The 20,386-nt window shown below is 32.0% G+C and overlaps 1 protein-coding gene and 1 long non-coding RNA gene across 4 annotated transcripts in view; one reads left to right on the top strand and one right to left on the bottom strand.

Moving 5' to 3' along the window:
* tai (basic helix-loop-helix family member taiman) overlaps positions 1-20,386 on the bottom strand; it is a 123,091-nt gene that overhangs the window by 84,285 nt on the left and 18,420 nt on the right. For all 3 annotated transcript variants that reach the window (XM_089463327.1, XM_089463328.1, XM_089463329.1), the window contains exon 2: positions 6,807-6,997. In XM_089463327.1, the coding sequence (XP_089319453.1) occupies positions 6,807-6,835 (29 nt within the window). In that variant the 5' untranslated portion in view covers positions 6,836-6,997. The remainder of the gene's footprint in view (positions 1-6,806; positions 6,998-20,386) is intronic.
* On the top strand, positions 13,877-15,276 carry LOC149269900 (uncharacterized). The gene is made up of 3 exons (XR_016268867.1): positions 13,877-14,169; positions 14,242-14,345; positions 14,510-15,276. It is a non-coding gene; the product is annotated as an uncharacterized LOC149269900 (long non-coding RNA).

Raw genomic sequence — 20,386 nt, 5'->3', positions numbered from 1 at the left:
GTATTAAGTGCCATTCAGTCAAGCTCGCACCTTCCCAATAAAATATCTATTTTATAAAAAACGAAAAATGTATGAAAAAAAAAAAAAAAACATAGTAGAGGTTCGAACCTCCCTACTCTAACGTTACTTGCGTCGCCCTTAGCACCCGCGCCATTGCTTTGCTCGAGCACTCAGCTGCTAAAATAGAATAGCTTAATAAGAGAGCGTCATCAGACAAAACTACAGTAACGGCTAGAAAGTCAAGAAATCAATCGAAATTCTAAGAATGTGAGAAAAGGCGCGCTTCTGTCTGTACGCATAGAATAGACGATGAGTGTGTGCACATGTATAGTAAAATCTCACTGATCTGCTGCTAGCTTGAAGCCGGTATCCAAAAGTCAAAATTGTATAAATTATATACATATGCATGTAATTTGAATGCAATTATGCAATGATCATAGCAATAGCTATCGATGATTTTCCCATTTTAAATGGGATCATGCCCTGTTTTTTGTTGCGCACTAGACTTGAAAATTGCACTATATACTCTGGTTGACAGCGTTTGGGCTGTGAATGAGTCTTCTGCAATCGGTATCGCCCGACTGCAACGTTCTTACTTGTTTCATTTATTTTTATTATTTTCTTCTTTCGGTTCTCGCTTTTTTGCTTTCTGGAAAACTGATTTCGTTTCGTTGCTAAGCTCGTGTGGGCGTTGTTTGCCGTTTCTCTAGATGCTGCTGCTGCTTGTTATTGCTTCAAAAATTAGATGAAATTTGCAAACGTAGCTGGGCCCAAATGGAAAATATGTGTTTGCCGGCACTTAGAAACAAAATTATAGATGATATCCTCTGCTTATACTTATCTCTCTCTCTCTCTCTCTCTGTCTCTCTTTTGCTCCTCTCTTGCCTTTCGGTAAGTCGTGCACGAGTGGTATCTTAAATGCTGCAAGCCACAATTTGAAATTGATAATACACAAAATAATAATAAAGGTAGGCGAAATAAAAGATTAAGCTAGCCTTCAGCGCCTAACGCAAATTGTTTTGGGAAGCGTGAACAGTCAATTGTTTTGGGCTATTGGAAATTTGAATTTCAAATGGCAAAGCAGCTTGTGGGTTAATCTAGAACAAGATGTGGGTGTATAGAGTATACAGTTTCAAGCAATAAAGTCGAAACTTGATTATATCAGGCTGCTGTAGTTGGAAATTAATTGGGACTTCCAAGCTGAGACTATTTTCTACTATAATACTGGGAGAGTATTTTGGAAAGATGTAATTTCAATATGACGTTGAGACTAGTTTCAGGTATACCATCTGATATATCTGACTGAAAGCATTCAAGTAAAATGCTAATTATTATATCTCCCATATTTGGACACTTCTGTTTTCATGAAAATACTAGGGCGGCTGAGCAGAAAATATTTTGTTTACAATTTATAACGAATTTCAAGATAAATATATAAATAAGATTAATAAATAAATAAATAAGATAAATAAATAATTTACATTTAATTTATATTTATTTATTATTCTCGTATTACTATTTAATTTATTATTTTAGTATCATGAACTAAAATAAATTTTAATTTTTTTTCAATATTTTTTTGTATTAAAAATATAATATAATAATAAAATAAAAATATTTTTATTTAATTTCTTTATTTTTTTAAATTATATTTATTTACTTTTCTTATTTTTCTTATCTTTTCTTTATATTATTTTATTTTATCTTATTTTACTTATTTATTTATTTTTTTTATTTCATTAATTAATTAATTTATTTATTTATTTATTTATTTATTTTTTTTTTTTTTTTTTTGGAAAAACAGTGACTACTAAAACTTACAAAAAATCGCGAAATTCACATAAGTTTTACATATGATAGTTGCAATTCCAATATTTTAATTCTAGCAAATGTCTAGCACGCATCCTGAACTCTTTTTTGGTATCATAACATCATCCTTTGGGTTTTCAATTAGACTTCGATAAAGATACTAAGCATGCCGTATGCCAATACTTCTAAACGGCTTTAGCTGCCCAAAAGAACTAACTGCAAAAATAATATTTGCCAAACTCAATCGATTAAATTGTTAAGCTTTGAATTTAGCAAGTTTTTAGCCGCAGAATGTTATTTAAGCCGCAAAACAGTTGCGACAAGTCCGGCTATAAAAGTAACTAAAAGCGCCAAAAAGTCAAGTAACAAGTCGAACTTTTAGCTTCAGTAGTTAAAAGTTTTGAACACTGTTGTTGCTGCTCGATTTGACAACGCCAACAACAACAACAGCAACAATAACGAAATAGCAATTAAATTGCTTTTTGCTTTTAGCTTTTCGCTTTTGTTGTAGGCTCAATTCAAGAGGAGCGCAATTAAAATGAGAAACTTTATTCATATAGTCGACGTCGACGTTGTTGGCCACACTAATTGCAATTGACAAAAGTGAAAGTGGGAGAGCAAAACATTCCAAAAATTAATAGATTTATATGAGCTACTAAATTAAATTGAATAAACATACATATATATATATATACACATGTATGTATATATTTATAACAATGTTATTACGTGGGCGCAACAAAGCTTCAGCTTGTTTTGCCATTGATAAAGATGCGCAAACAAAACTAGGGTTTCATTTACTTTTTCTCTAAATCGTCTTTTCAATTTTTATTTTTTTTTTTTTTTTTTTTTTTTTTTTTTGCTTTTTGTTTTTGTTGGCCGCACAAAGCCTTTGGTTTGTCTACAGTTGATGAGTAATTTGCAGGCATTTTTCTATGCCAAGTTGGCTTTTTTTTTAGCCGTTGCCTTTGCCTCTGAAATAGTTTCGGTTTCGTTTTCAGTTTCAGTTTCAGTTTTTCAACTTGCCATGAAATATGAAACAACTTTATTTCATTGTCAGTGGGTCTATGCGGTTGGAAAAACCGGCTAAGCTGGAGCTGGGCCCGAAAAAAAAAAAACAGCCTAGCGCGCTAGAAATAAAAAACAACAACAAAATGGTAACGAAACGAAACCAAACGAAAGTGAAAGTAGGCCAAACTCATCAGCGTGGCCAAGAGAGGCTTCACTGTGCTGCTGCTGCTGTGTGTGTGTGCGTTAGTGTGAGTGTGTTTTGTAGGCCTAAATCCAAAAACCGTTTGCACTCGTAACTCTACCTGTAACGTCCGTCCCACTCCAACAATGTGGCCCTCTCGCTTTTTCGCGCATAGATTGAAACCTCGCGTTTTAGCTTTAGCGTCTTTCGTTTTCATTTCACTTTCGTTTTCTGTTGCCGCATCAAAGAAAAGTGAAAATGATGCAGTGAAAATGTTGTACAGACGTTGCGTTGATTTAGTCATTAAATGCTGTTGCCAGCTCGCCTGCAACTGGGAAAGTGCCATAAAATTCGAATGGATTTCATATATACTACATATACACAGTCTAAATTGAGTGGAACGTTATTTTTGCATATTTACATAACTATAAATCTATGTATTTATGTATATACTGAAAGCTGTTGGTTTTCATTCATTCACTCGGAGACTTTAGCTACTCTGTTTAAAATTTTCAAAGACTTAAAATTTAACCAAAATGTTTTTATTTATTTACTCGCTTCTAACCAAAAATAAGTTTGATTTTAATGCACTCAATCAATCACATGATTTGGTTATTTTCATCTATTTAGAGTATCTCCCACGCTGGCAGTAAACCCATAAATGCCCATCTAAATATATAAAGACACGCGCATTTGGTGCAAATCAAATCGTAAAAAATCGCCACAAATTTCCACTCGTCGCTCAGTTTAACCGATATATAAAAAAAGTCATAAAATCAATTTCAATCAAAAAGGCGAAAAACAAAAACACAGCAAAATAACAGCGAGAAACAAACAAGCGAAACGCCAAATGCCAAAACATACTTGAGAAATTATGAGCGGCAATAGAAATATGCCGAAATATGCCACAAAAAGCCAAGAAAAAAGAAGAAATGAAGCAAATTGGAAGCTATAAATCAAAGACCAAATATGCGCAAAAATATTTGAGAATAAGTAAGAGTAAGCTCCGATAGGGAGTGCCCAACTAAGAGATGCTCTAACAAATGCTCTCAATTATCATTGCAAATGATACTGTTAAACATTTTCATTTCCCTGAATTGCATAAATATATTATTGATAATATTTACTCATCATCATGATGATTATTATCATCTTGATGATCAACATTCTGAGTATCACTTAGAATGATAATGATAAACAATATACATTTTATAATGATGATGACGATGATGTAATATCACCATATTTACTCATCATCATAATGATGATGATCAATTAGAATAAGAATGATGAGGAACATAATTATCAATGACGATGATTATTATTATCATTATCATACAATGATGATGATAATGATGATGAGTAAATATGGTAATATTACTCATCATCATTATCATCATCATTATCATCATCATCGTAATAAGTATTTGTATTTGAGTTTCAATTGTAGTAATAATCATAAGGATTATAGACTTCAAAGATGATGATGATAATTCATATTATCATTTGCAATGATGACGATTAACATTTTTGAATGAGAATAACTATTATTATTCTCAGGATTATCATTCTCTGAATCATTATTATTGACATTAACAATCATATGATGATGAGTTATATTATCGTTTACATTACTGATAATTTATATTAATATAATAATATTATAATAATATTCCTTATAATTATCATTATTATAATTTTCTTGAAAATTACTATTATCGTTATTATTATTATAATCCTAATTATTATCTTTTTTTTTTAACATTACTACTATCTTTATTATTATTATAAACAGACAATTGATATGTTTCTGAAAGTCAAGAACTTTTTCGGAGTGCATTAGCGTTTGCTCCGCAATAAAAATTGTATTTTGTATGAAGCCATATTAATTTAAAGATCGTATTTATTGGTTTTCTCCAAGTTGGTTTATTATAGACCAGAATAATTTAAAGATCATATATGGGCGTTTTTCTTGTTGTCTTTATAACTAAGTTGATTTTTTTATTATTATTTTTACAAGGCCATAGTAAAATGTCTTAGGCCTAGCTAACTCAATTTAGTATATCCCCTTGAGCTATGCTTATATATTTTATGACTACGCATTTGCCTTCTTCTTCTTCCGCAGCTTGTTACATAAATTGTCGGAAAACCACTCCACCCTTGAGCATTTTCCATGGGTTTTAGGGTATCCTCAGATTGAGTCACTGACAATGCACTGAAGCTCCACGTTGCCACTCTCTTCCTCCTTTTTCTTCGCGCTTGCTCATTCTCTATCATTCTCTCTCACTCCCTCTCTCTCGCTAAATTCGATGGCAAGGTGTCGTAGACTTTGCGTGACCTGACGTCGCCATCGCCGTTGCCAACGGCCAGTTAAGTGGAAGATACATTTATATTTGGAGTATTTCGTTTAGTTTGTCGCTACATTTGTATTTTTATGCGCGTGTGCACACATATGTGTGTGTGTGCGTGTGTGTGTGGGACAAACACATTGACAGAGTGAAGAACGTGCAATTAATGATTGCTGATTTTGAGGCGTGATGTCGCAATATTCAATGAGCTTCTAATGACTCGCACATGAGCCCATATATCGTCTGCCACTTCACATTTCTTTTTTCGTGCCTGTCTGCATATACAGTTAGGTTTTTGCCTATACATATTGTATTTTGTATTTCGCTTTGTCTAAGTCTAGACCAGGTAAGTCTACAGCTATAGCTACAGCTACAGCAGCTGCTACTTAATTACGACGCTGAGCAACGTTTACCATGTGATGTCGTGCGTTTTCTCCAGTGCTTTAAGAATGTTGACGAATTCGCATCGGAATTTCTTAACAAATAACAAATTGAAGAAGGCTCGAAATTAGCCAAAAGGCATTTCGAAAATATGCCAGAAATTTGGTGTGTCAAAATACAACGTACCATTCAGATCATTATGAATTTTGAATAAGAAATCATTAAAATGATGTTTTTGTGCTTTTACGTTAGGAGAGATTAACAGACAATAAAATGTGAGGAAGACTTTGTCAATGTCTTAGGCAGGCATTTAGGCTTTAGTTATTCGGTTAACATTTAGTAGTTAAACTGTACTTAATATTTATATTTACATTATTATTTAATTTATAATTTTTTTTTTTTTTTTAATTTTATTTACAAAATTACTTCTTTTTAAAATTTAATATGTAATAATATTATATATTTTAATATTATTTATTAATATATATTTAATATTATTTCAAATTTAATATGTAATAATATTATATATTTTAAATTTGTCTTTTTTTTTTTTTTTTTTTTTTTTATATAATATTTTGTTTTATCTTTTTTATTACTTTATATATTTTATTTACGTTTTGTGTTAATTTTAATTTTAAATCTTTTTAAATTTACTATATTTTGTCTCATTTTTATTTTGTAAGTTTATAATTGTTATAGTTTTATTTTATTACATATATTTAAAATAATTGTTTATATATATAACATTATTTATATTTAATAATAATAACATATATTTTTTTTTTAATTTTTGTGTTATTTCGTATGTTTAGAAAAATATTCAAATCCCCTGTTCAATATATGTTCCCTATTTTATTTAAACTTTTCCACCATATTTAATTATTTCTGCCCCAAGCAACAACACAAATCTTGCCCAAGCCAATCGGCTGGCTTGCAACATCTGTCATTTGTGACTTCAACTCAACAACTCAGTCATCCTAATGGCACTCGTTTTTCCTTATTTTATCTCAAGTTCTTTGTGCTCAAGTCTCATTCACTCCTGCTCAATTTTGTTTTCTTCATTTTTGTGCACTTACCCTGCATTTTCGGCTGCAGCAATTGACATCTGTTGTTGGGGCTCATCTGTTAGCTGCAGCGTTAGATGTGCCCGTTGCTGTTGTTGTTGCTGCAATCGTTGTTGTTGTTGCTGTTGCTGCTCGTCGTTGATTTGATGTCTAACTGTGGGGGGCTACACATAAAAACGCGCTACCAAAACGTAAATGAAACACTGCAAAGAGAGAAAAAAAGCAGAGAACATTTTTATTAACATTTTCCAACAGTTCTTTTTAATACTTTTATGACAATTTTTTGTTGCTTTCCTTTATTTTTGTTTTGTTTTTTTATTATATTATTTTTTAACAAAACGTTGTTGGACTTGACATAAGTTGCCACACTCGACAAACACACGCGCGCACACACACACACACAAACACACTCTGGTCGCATTTTGCCCCGGGAAAACAAGAAAAACTGGCAAAAGCAAATGCCAGCTGGCCACTTGAAGACTCAAGTTACAAGAAACACTTAGGGTCGAGCCGTCTTCGACCCTGCCCCGCAACTCTTTCACATGGCCCACCCCAGCCCAACACAACCCTCTCCACCTCATACCCTACCAAGAGGTGCCCAAAAAAGAAAAAAAGAGGAAAAAACAAAACCGTATAAAACCAAGCGAAATTAGTAAAAGGCGCCAAGTGTGAATTTCTCTCTTTCTCGCTCTATGCAGAGGTTCGGGAAGGGTTCTCAGGTTCGTCGGGGGCAAACATTACGTAGGGGCCTTTGTGTGCTTGCCGCTGGCAAAGTGCAAGTTTTTCTTTTCGGCTAGCTAGGGTTAACGGTTTAAATCGCATGTGTCTAAGTGCTCCAAATACGCACAGTGGTAAGACAAAAATTTTATGATTTTGACATTTTCACAGAGCTACCAAATCTTAATTCGAAAAGGTGAAGTTATATAAAGCCGTGGAAATATGGACTAAGGCAAGGATGTACTTAATGGGATTATGGAAAAAAGCTGAGCTTTAAGTATCCTGTTTCGAGAGAAATCTGTCTGAACGATAAACAAAGCGTAGAGATTAGAAGAAGGCCGCTTAGGTTTTTATGCTTTTCTTTTGTATGACAGATTTTATTTATTTTTTTTTTAAGAAACATACCCAATGTATATGTAAAAAATATATTATTATGTATTATATATTAAAATGATATTAAGTCAATATTATGTTACGTTATGTTATTTAAAAATTTGCTATTTTTTGACACATATTATGTATATATATTTCATTTAATTAATTAATTAAATTATTTTTATTTTTTATATAATTTTTTTTTAATTATATTTTTAAAAAATATATATTCTTATTAAATTTGTTTAATAATATTTCTTTTTGTTTATTTATATTTATTTTATTTTTATTTATTTAATGTATTTGAATTTCAGCATTTGAACAATACAAAATTGTCCATTTTATTCAAAATTGTAATCAATAAACTATACAATTTACAATTAAAGCATATTTTACTATAGAATTGTAAGGTATGAAATAGACTTTATCAAAAAATTAAAAATATATGTAATATAATTATAGAATAGTAAAAAATTTTAAATTGCTCCAAAGAAATTTTCTTGCAATATTTAATCAGCAGAGAGGCGAATGCTTAAGCCCATAGCCCTATAGAGATCTCTTGATATGCTCTGGGTATGCGTGAGTGTCTATATTGTATGTATGTGTGTGTGTGTTTATGTGCTTTGAGTTTGAGTAGATGCTGTTGAGGCTTTTTCTTTATCTGCTTTGCTTGTCCTTTCCTCTCGTAAGCTCATCAGCTGCATAATCCGCATGTGAGACAACGCATTCTGCTGTCATATGTGTATCTGACTGAGTGTGTGTGTGTGTGTGCGAGAGAGTTATTTTTTCCTTGTTGCCAACGTGTCGTATACTCAATGCAGCCACCACCCAACAAAACAAAAAATTCTTCTTTTTATTTTCGTATTTATTTTTCATCTTTTTTTATTTTGCTGCTGCATTCTTGGTGGCTTCATATATATTTTTTTCGCACACAAATGCAAAGAGAGCGAGTGAGAGAGAGTGTAAAAGAGGGGAGAGAGTTGAGAGAATGCTTTATTGTATTTGCGCTTTAAATAAACAACAACATTTACTGCGAACACACTCGCTCACACACACACACACACACGCACGCACAACAACTGCAACTGCATTGCGTTTTATTGTTGTTTCTGTTTTGTTTTGTTTTCTCTTATTGTTTTTGCCTTTGGCTGTGTCGCCCTGCGCTCCCCCTTGGCACTCACCCTCCCCCCCCCTCCCCCTCACAATCCCTTTTGCCAACACTCCATCACCCAACTGTTCGCTCGTTGCTCGTTGCATTGCCCTGCCCCGAAGCAGCAAAACATGTTTTATATAATTTCCTGTACGCGTGGCACAAAAGCAGAAGCATAATCTCCATTGCTATCTCTGTCGCTTTCGTTGTCCGCTGTCTCCCTCCAGCAAGCTGGGCATTCTTTTGTCATGTGTTTTTACTGATAATAATAATGCATTTGCTGCAGTTGCTGCTGTTACTGTTACTGTTGCTTCTCATTGTTTATAATTGTTGCTATTCGTTGCGTTTTGAGTGGGCGCCTTCAGATACATATTCCATACACATACATACATACATTATTTATCTCATATCTGTCACATAAATATACATATATGTATGTTTATATATTTTCTTCTTCTGTGTAAATTGCATTTGTGATATTTTTTCCTGGCTTTTGATTGATTAAAACAAAGCGTAACAACAACAAGTGCATTGTTTTCTTTCGTGTCTGAAAAGTTGTGAACAAAATATATAATCAACTCGCCATATATTATTTTTCCTTATGTGGCGGGCGTGGCAGTCAATGAGAAAACACGCAATTTGCAGCTTGGCTGCTCTGCAGAAAGATTATCAGTTGACAAGCGATAAACAAGTTGGGGGGGAAAATACTAGATTAAATTGTCAGGAAAATGCGTTTCTTAGGGAGTTGAAGAGAAATTAATAAAGTTGAAAAGCTGCAAACATTTAACGGAATAGTTTTAATTAAAACGGGGCTTCGAAACTGTAAGCTTAATATGTAGAAAACAAAATTGAATTTTTAATATCAAATTTATATAGAATTGGCATAATACTATTTATTAAAACTAAACTAAAGAATTCGTTACTTTTCTTAATTCAAAATTAATTGCTCGAATATATCGATACATCCTATTGTATATAAAAATAAAAACTGCAGATATTTTATCAAAAATTCATCGCTCGTTAGTTCAAATATATAAAAAATTAGAATGAATATTAATTTTAAAATTTATACATTATCTTATATTGAAGATATTCATTAAAACCTAGGTTCAACAATTTATAAACTCAGCATTACTACATTTATGTATGTATCACTATTTTCATGAACACAATTGTATGCGTCATACACAAATACATATGTAAGCTTAGCCAGCCTAAATCTAAACGCAGTTTGAGTGCAGCAATACAAATCAATTTACACTCACTCCCAGACACACGCACAGACGCTCTCTCACTCTCTCTCGAATGTCAAACTTACTATTTTGTAAAACAGAACAGATTGCTTTACCTGTTAAATATATACCCACTGTGTTAACATACACGCACACCCACACATACATAACTGTGAGTATCTTAGAGACAACGCATAAATCCCCAAGTCTCAATGCTCCAGCCTGCCCCCGTTTGGCTTGATCCCCACAAAACCAAGGAACAAACTTTTGACACTAGCTCCCAGGCTCACCGTCGCTGCAATTGAGTGTAATTTTAATTTAATTAAAATCTAAGCACGTCTGCAAAAATATAAGAAATACTATAATTACGTTTTCGACATGAGAATTTTCGCTGAAATCGCGCCACACTAAAGCGCTGCAGCAACGGCAATAGCAACAACAAAAACTTCTTGCGTTTCTAAACGGTGATTTAGCCATTAAGCTAACGGTAAAATGTGCAGAATCTTGCGCGCAGACAAAGCCAGCAGAAGCTTAAGTAGAAGTATTGCCAGTAATGTAGCAAGCGATGTGGTAGAGGGAGACGGGGCGAAAAGGAGCGAAAGAGGGAGGGGCGGTGCGCAGGTAGCCAGCGTTGCTTTTTCGTATGCGCGTTTTGTGCGGCTCTTCGCAGCGCGAGCATTGCATAACTGAATCACTCTATCTGGCCTCACTCTCTCTCTCTTTCTGGCTCTCTCGCTTTCTGCTGGAGAGCGAGTGTAGTAACTAAATTTAAAGCTTGCATTGAGTAAGCTGAGCTTACTCTCACACAACTCTAAGCGAAGTTTTTCTTTCCCCCTCTCTAGAACAGAGCCGGCTACTGCGTAGCGTGGCTCTGCGTTATGTAACCAAAAAAAGGGAATCAAACGATAAACGAACCAAACGCAACTGAAATGCACATTCCAACATTTTCACTCGAGCGAGCATCAAACAATTTGTCAATTCGTCATGCGCTCCAGTCACGGAAATACAAATAAGCAAAGCTGCGATATTATTAAGTATTTCTCTTCGTTTCGTTTTTTTTTCGGGTATTTGTTTACTCCCGAAATTTACACGCAATAAATAAATACAGGGCGCACAAAGAGGCAGCCAGACAAGCAGCCGCAGACAGCTATGGGGAGAGTGAGAGCGAGTGAGTGAGCAGGGCAAACTGTTTATGCATGTGTGTGTGTGTGTGTGTGTGTGCGGACTATCAAAATGCGTTTTGTTTACGTTCTGCCTGCCACTCGATGCAGTTTGCTTCTTTAGTTACTGATAAAATTGTAAAGCCACAAACAACATTTGAAGCGACGACGTAGAGTCGACAATAAAGAGACATACAAGAACCAGATTTGTGTAAAAAATATATCAAGCGCAAAAAGGCAAGAGACATGACATGAGTGCGAAAGAGATATGTATCTCTTGTGTGAGAGGTAGAGCGAGGTGAAGCTATGCCACAAACGGCACTTTTAATTAACATGGCTTTGTGAAAATTTAGTGAATTCCATTTAATGAAGTGCTGTGTTAATTAACAGTACCCACAGCTCCAGAAATACAGATCCATCGACTTCATATACATATACATTTATGTATAACTATAATGTAACTAGTAATTGTTGCTCCATGAAGCCACTCGCTTGGAACTAATAGCTTCAACTTTGATCTTAATTCCATGCGTGTGCCCAAGTAATTGTCATGGTATAGGTGATTTTTCCTTGAAGAAAACTCTCTTACTACTTTATCGGTATGTCGTGTATGCATGTGTGAGTGCGTGTGTTACAGTTAAGGGCAGAGATAAGCATACTAAATGTTAAACCACACATACTCATATCTTTCTAAAGCAACAAACTCCTATCGAATGTATATTTAAATACTACATATTTTGTGATAAATAGCTTTCATGTTTTATCTTTATCACATCAGTTAAACGATTTTATTTTTTTTGCAGCAATGATATGAAATACAAATTTTATTTTTTAAATAAATTTTTTTTTTCTTTTTTGAATCAAATTTCAATATCTGATTCATTTAGAATTTTTGAGGGTTTCCTAAGATAATGTTTAAATTATTATTTCGAATTGATTTTATTTTTTATATAATATTTTAGAAAGTTTTATATTTTTATTGTCTGTTCAGTCAAGTGACTTATTTACTGAATATACCTTTCTCATTTACCCTTTAATCTATGTTTAGATTATTTAAAATATTTTCTCATATATTTAAATTAAAATTAAATAATTAATTAACGATTTAATAAAAATATAAATGAACTATAATTTTTAAATATGAAGACCATATTTTATATATTTACCTGAATATACTATATAAAGAACTAGAGTACATAAATCTATCTCTCATTCTTTTCATTGTTAGTTTTTTTTTTTTTTTTTTTTTTTTTTTTTTTTTTTTTTTTTTTAGATACCTGTTGAGTGTGCTGCCTTTTAACAGAGATAGCATTCCATTTGTTGTACAATTTCGCTTATTTACTTAACATTATTAATGCCTGATTGTTGTTGTTTGTGCTCCTTATTTGGGGCACAGCGCGTCGCTGTAAAAATTGTTGTACGTTTTCTTGCGTACGCGACAGTAAAATATTTTCGCTTATTTTGTATATGTATATATTTTTATATTTTTTTATATTTTTATTATTGTTTGTGAAGAGGAAAAAAATCAGTTTATGTATTTTAAACTGACCTCATTACGAGCGATTGCTCAAGTAAATTTTTGTGTGACAAATGTCGCTGAAGATTTGTTTGGCATTTTTAAGCTGTTCTCTAGACCATGGATGATACGAACCCTAGCTGTAAAAGATATTGAGATATCTTTTGCGGCATGCTCACATTCATAAATTACAATTGCTGCATGAGTAATTCGTGGACATTTACAAGGTATATAATTCTTGTAATCATAAGCAAAAAACAAGAACTTTGCAATCGGGTGTTATCGCCTGTAGAATACTCATTCACGCGCCGAAGCCTGCCAGATCCATTTCCCTCAATCGGAATATATATGTATGCAAAACCAATACACTCATTTCAGTTTCGTGATTGAGTATAAAACAACATCGACCGATCCCCACGACACAATTCAAGTGCCTGATAAACCACAATGGAAACAGCTCTGCGCTTATCTGGCTCTGTTCATTATGATTATTATTACTATATATGAGTTGTAAAAGCAAATAGGCACTCCAATAAGAATTTACTGTAGCTAAACGTTTTTCACAGGTGGACTCCGATGAATCGCTAAAAAATAAGTAATGAAGGTCTTTCAATGTGTGTCTGGATGTCTCGTAACTCAGGCTGAGAGTCAATTTATCAAATGTATACAAAAAAAAAAAAAAATTGAAAAAAAAAAATTATTCCGTATATAATTTACACATAATTTACGGTACAGGTCTTTTCCGCTCTGTCGAATTACTTATATAAGTAATTGTTTATTTTATTTCGGATTAAATATGATTGGTAAAAATGTCACGTAAATATATACTTATATATATAGAGAGATATTTATTTATTTTTGTGAAGCTTTTGGGTGGGTCGCTTAAGCAAAGCACGTGACGTCGTTGGGATTGTAGAAAATGCGTGCCAGCTTACATAAACTTATCAAATTTATTAGATATGATAAATTTCATAATGCGAGATTTTATCTTTGAGTGTTAATCAAGAAATTTATGAATATAACTGAGTTGGCTACCTACGAGAAATATATATATAAATATTCTTTATAATAAATGAATAATTCAGATAAAGTAGAAAGATATCAAATATAAAGAATTACTTGGAAAATTTAAATTTAAAATAAGAAAAAATATTTTAAGGCCAAAGAGAAAGAAGTACATAAAATTTAATAGTATTTTTATGGGAAGGAAGAGTTACTGAATAAGGTTTATTTAAAAGAATGATAAATATTGAAAAAGATTTCTTATTTATAATTTGGATTTTCAACTAATTTTCAGTTAAAATTTAAAATAAAAAAGCTAGAAGTTTAGAATAATAAAAATGAAAATTAAAATTTTGTAAATATCTTCGATATCCATATCTAATTTATATATTACTTTAGGTAAGTTTCGCTTCTTTTTTTAGTTTCCTGATAGAGATCTTTAATGAAGTAGTTAATCTTATACCTTTAGCTAATCCGCTTTTTTTTTTTTTCATACACTTCCAAAGCTTTCTTTTATAGTCAAATTAAAGTTAATTATTTCTTCACACTCTGTGTTCAAACAGGATATGTCCAGCGTTTAAGAACTCCCTAAGTTCAAGCACTTTAAAAGTCATTAAAATTGCACAAGACACGCTCAAAAGACAACAACAACGACGACGGCGACGGCGAAGACAACTCCACGATCATTTTTATTGGCCATTACCTCAGGCGCATAACAATTTCCAGCCGATCCAAAAGCCCCGACTTCAGCTGAAGCCAACTTATCAGTTACCAAAGTATTTCCGCATAGCGCACAGCCATGCAGAAGAAGAAGAAGAAGCAGAGGTAGAATAAGAATGAGTAAGAAGTACAAGAAGTACGGAGAGCTATCAAACTGCGTTCAAGAACCATGAAAAGACTCATCGCAATGGAAATGGATATGAAAATGGGAAAGAAAGGTCTATCTATATGCATGCGTGTGCGTGTAGGGTGTCTGTGTATATAGGGGCACATGTTTTGCATATCAGCGCTGTCGGGGTCGGCCATAGCCATAGCCATAGCCATAGCGTAGTGGGGTGGGGTGGGGATACCGTTGGCTCAAGACCATCATTTCGAATAGATACAAAAAGCGCAGCAACAAGTCAGCAAAATTACGACGGGAGGTGTGCTCGGGTTTACGTGTCTGGAATGCTTGACGGACTACGAAATACAACTGAGAAATAAAATACAACAACAAAAGAGACGAAAGAAGAAGAAATAAACTGAAAAAACAGCACATGGCATAGCATTTGAATGTTTTTAACTGTTTGCAATGCGTTCGCGGCAGCTGTTTAAATTTTGTTACTGATAACGCAAACGTGAAAAAAAAAAACACAACACATACAAATAGGAGAGGTAAAATTTAAGTGCAGCTAAACGAATTATTCATACACTAAGAGTCAGCTGAGAGATGTGATACTCGTTACCAAGTTTAAGTAATTAAAACTCTATGAATATTTCTTGTTAAAGTTCAACAAAATATTATATACATATTTAAATTTAGAAGAAAATCAAAAAAATGTCAGAGTTGCATTTTTAAATTAGTGATTATTATCAAATTTTATTAATAATAAATATACTACAATATAAAAAATAAAATATAATTTCTTTAAATATATATAAATATAAATAAAATATTAAATAATAAATAAATAATAAAAGGGGGAACAACTATAAATTAAGCAATAATTTATAAATATCGCTAATAAATATAAATTTTACTTATATATGAAGAAATAAAAATAAAATTAAATTTAAAATTTAAAATAATATAACAAACATTTATTTATTGTTTTTTTTTTTTTTTTTTTTTACTTATATATGAAAAAATAAAAATAAAATTTATATAAATCGTTATAATGATAATAATATAAGTAACATTTATTTATTATTTACATATACATATATATTAACATAAATATCGATTTCCATATAATGCAGTCTATACGAATAAAATTCTATATAGTTCATATACTCTATGAAAGTGTATCGAAAGGTGGTTTTAGCATTTCCATTCGATAGCCGTTTCCAAAACTGGCACATGCAGCGTGAAACAGAGCCCTGAACAGAGCCAGCCAGAAACCCGCTCTGTTGCGGGTGTGTGCGAGGCACTGAGGCACCTCACAAAAGCCTTTTGTACTTGCGCAAATGTATTTTAGAATTAAATGTTGAGCAAATACAAATGTTTGGTTTTTCCAAAGTTAAAAATGGGTTAGTTTGCACAAAACCGTCACAAAAAAATGGCAACACAAAGACAACAACAACAGCAACAGAAGAAACAGTTACACACACATACACGCGTACGATGAACATAAATCAAAGTAAACAATTTGTTCTTTCAATTCTTTAACCGAAAAAAAATAAAACGAAAAGCATTTATTTTCATATACTTAATTTGGGTAAAAAAAAAAAGAAGAATAATTTAGATATTAACGGCGCATTGGCATGCGAACCAACGAAGCCAAAAATGTTTGGTGAAAAGAACAAATGCAAACGGAATAAGACAAATTAAGAAAAAGTTGTACAGACGCCTATTGATTTTTGCTTATTTGAAATACGAATGCTCACTGCTTATATTGAATTTGTACAGCTGCATGCATATAAGCCATGTCATTTTATCACATTAGGATTGTCTTTATATACAAATACAAATCGGGAATACTTTTAATTTTTTAAAGGTGTCGGTACCATTTTATCTGGTTTATGATTTGTGCAGCACTATTCATATTATTAATCTTATTTATATATGAGTTCAAAATTTATTAAATTTATCTCAATCTAATCTCTTAATTTAAAATACACCAAAACTGGCTGTGTTAAAAATATAATAAAACAAAATAAAAAAATTAAAAAATAAAGTAATAATAATTATGAATTTAAAAAGGTTTGAAAAAAATATAAACAAAAAAAACCAACAAATAAATAATATTAAATTGAATAAAATTATTAAATAAAAAACACATGTATATATTTAATGAAAAAAAACTGAATTTTTATTTTATTTATTTTTTTTTTCATAATTTTGGAATAAAATTATTAAATTAAAACAAAAATTAATTAAAAAGTCTGGCAGATTTTTTTTTATGTTTTATATTTTAATCTTTAACAAAAAATTGTAAAATATTGTATCCTATCTGAAATGAAACACGAACCATTCAATATTTTAATAAAATCATAATTTTTTTTCCCCCCAATAGATTTTACACAATGAAATTAAAGCTACAATTTCGGCTAGCAATCAATTGTGATCCTTTTTCTAAAGATATTGAATTTCAAATTAAAAACTAAGCAATACCCAAATCAAATCGGACTGTCAAAACTTATTATCCACACCGATGGCAGTTCAAAAATGAACTCCTAATGCCCGGAAGCACTTTTCAGAGTCGAGAAACCCAAAGGGTAGACAGCTTATGGCAGCGAGTAGCAAGTGTTTAGCCCGATAATAGCAACAACAATTGGAACAACAATAAGTCCAGCTAATGCTGTTTCGTCTTGTCAATCAATTCATTAATCACTAAGCTAAGGCACAGCAATAGAGAGGGAGAGAGAGCGAGAGAAGGAGGGTGTCCATGCCAGGTTTTATCTACGTTCTGCTTCATTTGTGCTAAAACGTGTTTATGTCAAATTCAAGTAATTAATCAAAACAAAAAGAGATGGCAGCAGCATGTGCGAGCGAGAGGGAGAGACAACGCAAATATATATGCAGAAAAAGTGCGGCTAATTTTCCATTATTCATCGTGGCTGCCTGCTTCCGGTTTTATTTATTTTTCTCTTCACACCACATCGTCATGAAAATTGACTTGTTTTTCATTTTCACGTTAAACTCTCTGACAAACTGTCAAATGTGTCTCGAGTGAAAAGTGTTGGAGGCGACAATTTAATTGTATCTATTCAACTAATATATCAACATAAAGCGAACAATACAAATATATATATATAAAGACAGATAGAAAAACTCAAAACAATTCGAGAAATGCTTTCTATCTCTGTGTTACGATCTCCAGAGGCAGCAGAAATTTCGTTTGTAAAATGAATTTGTTCTTTTTTATGGCCGTTTGCCACAGTTTCACAAATGTCGCCAAGCATTTTTATGTCGGCCATTAAATTATGGGCAAATGTTGTAAATTGTAAGTTTTAGATCTATGTGTTGTTGTTGTTACTAGGGACTGTTAAGATCTAAGGTAGTTTCAAGCCATAAAACTTAATTAGCAAGAAAAACAAATTCTTTGATTTAGATAGCGAAGGTTAAGGGGCTAAAAGACTGAGAGAATCTAAAAGCTAAAATTAGTAATTATAAAAATGATATATGATATGATATATATATATATATATATATATATATATATATATGAGATAGAAACTTATAAATGATGTATATTTTATAATATTCAAAATATTATTATTATTATTATGTTATATTCATTATATAATATATAACTTAATATTATACTATATTTTAACTTAAAAACTTAATCTGAATGGAATATAATTTTACATCAAATATTTATATTTTTGTTCTAGAGAATTTTACTAGATATATAAGAAATATGCCATTTCTTTAGCTTGATTGAGCTCAAAATATGTTCAATTATAGCAAAATCTGTGGAACACAATAGGAAGAAATATTTCCTAATTTCTTAGTATTTTGTTGTTGAGATTTAAAATATTTGTATTAGCCGAAGGCATCTATATATTATTATGAGATTTTTTATATTAACTTTAGCCTTAAAATAATCAACTGAAATAATAATTTGTATTATTTTGGTTAGTTTTATTTTTAATAAATTCCAAAAAAATTATAATTAAAAAATTATAAAAAATTTGTCTTTTGCAGCTTCGCAACGGCTGAAATTAATTATAAACAAATTAATAAACAAGCCCATTGAAGCTCATTTGAATATTGTGTAATTAAATGAAGTCTAAAAAGTTTGCTACGCATGTACAAATCAAATATTTTTGACGTTTTTCGCAGAACCTCGGGGGAAGTTAGACTCATCTACATAAGTATGTATGTAAGCACATTTGTATATATGATGCTATATACTAATGCTTATATTATGAGTCGAATTCATTTTGCAGACAAATCCGTTTCACATATGACTTCGTCAATGGCAGCGATTTATTGATTTTTATCAGAAAAGCCCACGTTAGGACGCTTTCAAGTATGCAATTAATTGATAGACTCTCGGACATTATTTAAATCTAGACTTACGAATATATATTTATATATATTTATATATAAACACCTCACTTGTGCTAATGGCAAGTCTAAGTAGCTGTTACAAATCTATATCTGTATATAGATAGAGCCCGAGTCTAATGCGACACTTAATTGAATTTCAAGATTCTTGAATGCAAGCGACACGTAATTAGTTGACCAAAAATAGCACAAAAAAGTTGTCATGGCAAGTCACAAGTCGAGTGTGTTATATGATATATATGTGCATATATATGTATATATACCATTGTATATATTATAATATAGTATAATATAACACTCTCCCGATTGAAGCTGAGCTGTCTGCTGTCTGCTGTCTATTCGCAGCTCTTGGACTTTGGTTCGTAGAAAAATTCCATGACCAAAACAAATTTAATTAAAAATTTATAACGCGCAATAGCAACAAAATAAAATACAAGAAATAATTAAATGGAATTGCGTGTATATCAAAATGAACGACTCAGCAAATATCTTACCAAATATTTATGACAGATGTTCAATAATTTTTATGCAACACTTAATGCATAAATTAAATTTACATTTGTATTTATTCATCAACTGTTATGAATCATATATACACACTGCACACTTCTCAATTTTACAGGGTATACACAATAGATTTCATATAAATTTGCATAGTCTAGCCAAATGCGAAAACAAATAGAGTAGAGCACTAAAATATTTGCTGTCTTTGTTCTATTTCCATATGCCGAATGAAACAACAACAGCAACAACTATAAAATATTGAAGAAGAAGAGGAAGAACTCGTCATCATTATTGTTACGATTTTGGATGGTCTGGCCATTTTTGGCAGACCTCTTGAGAGTCTCGGGCACACAATGCGTTCACACGACGAGTGCCGATTGCCCCGCCCACCACCGTGCACCGCCACCCATCAATAAAATAATCGACACTTAGCCCAGGGGATGGGAGGGGAGGGGGGAGCCGTGTAGATCGCATTGCATTTGAATTGGGTTCGAATGGCGAATGGTTTAGTTATTTTTTCTTTGCCTCTCTTCGGATTGTATAAAATATGCAACAATTGGAATGGAATGGAATTTTCTGCCCCATTTGCAGTTCAGCTGATTTGCATTGGGGCGTTGTAAACAACAACGATATACGATACAAGATTTTCACTCACCCTATATACATATGTATGCATGTTTATATGGAACTAGTTGTTTCCCCCACCCCAGCCATGCGT

The sequence above is a fragment of the Drosophila arizonae genome, chromosome 3 (assembly GCF_054131065.1).
Source record: "Drosophila arizonae isolate 15081-1271.41 chromosome 3, UAZ_ARI_1.0, whole genome shotgun sequence".
In the NCBI taxonomy this organism is placed as follows: domain Eukaryota; kingdom Metazoa; phylum Arthropoda; class Insecta; order Diptera; family Drosophilidae; genus Drosophila; species Drosophila arizonae.
Note: the sequence above shows the minus strand (reverse complement) of the source record. Positions and strands in the feature narration are given on the sequence as shown.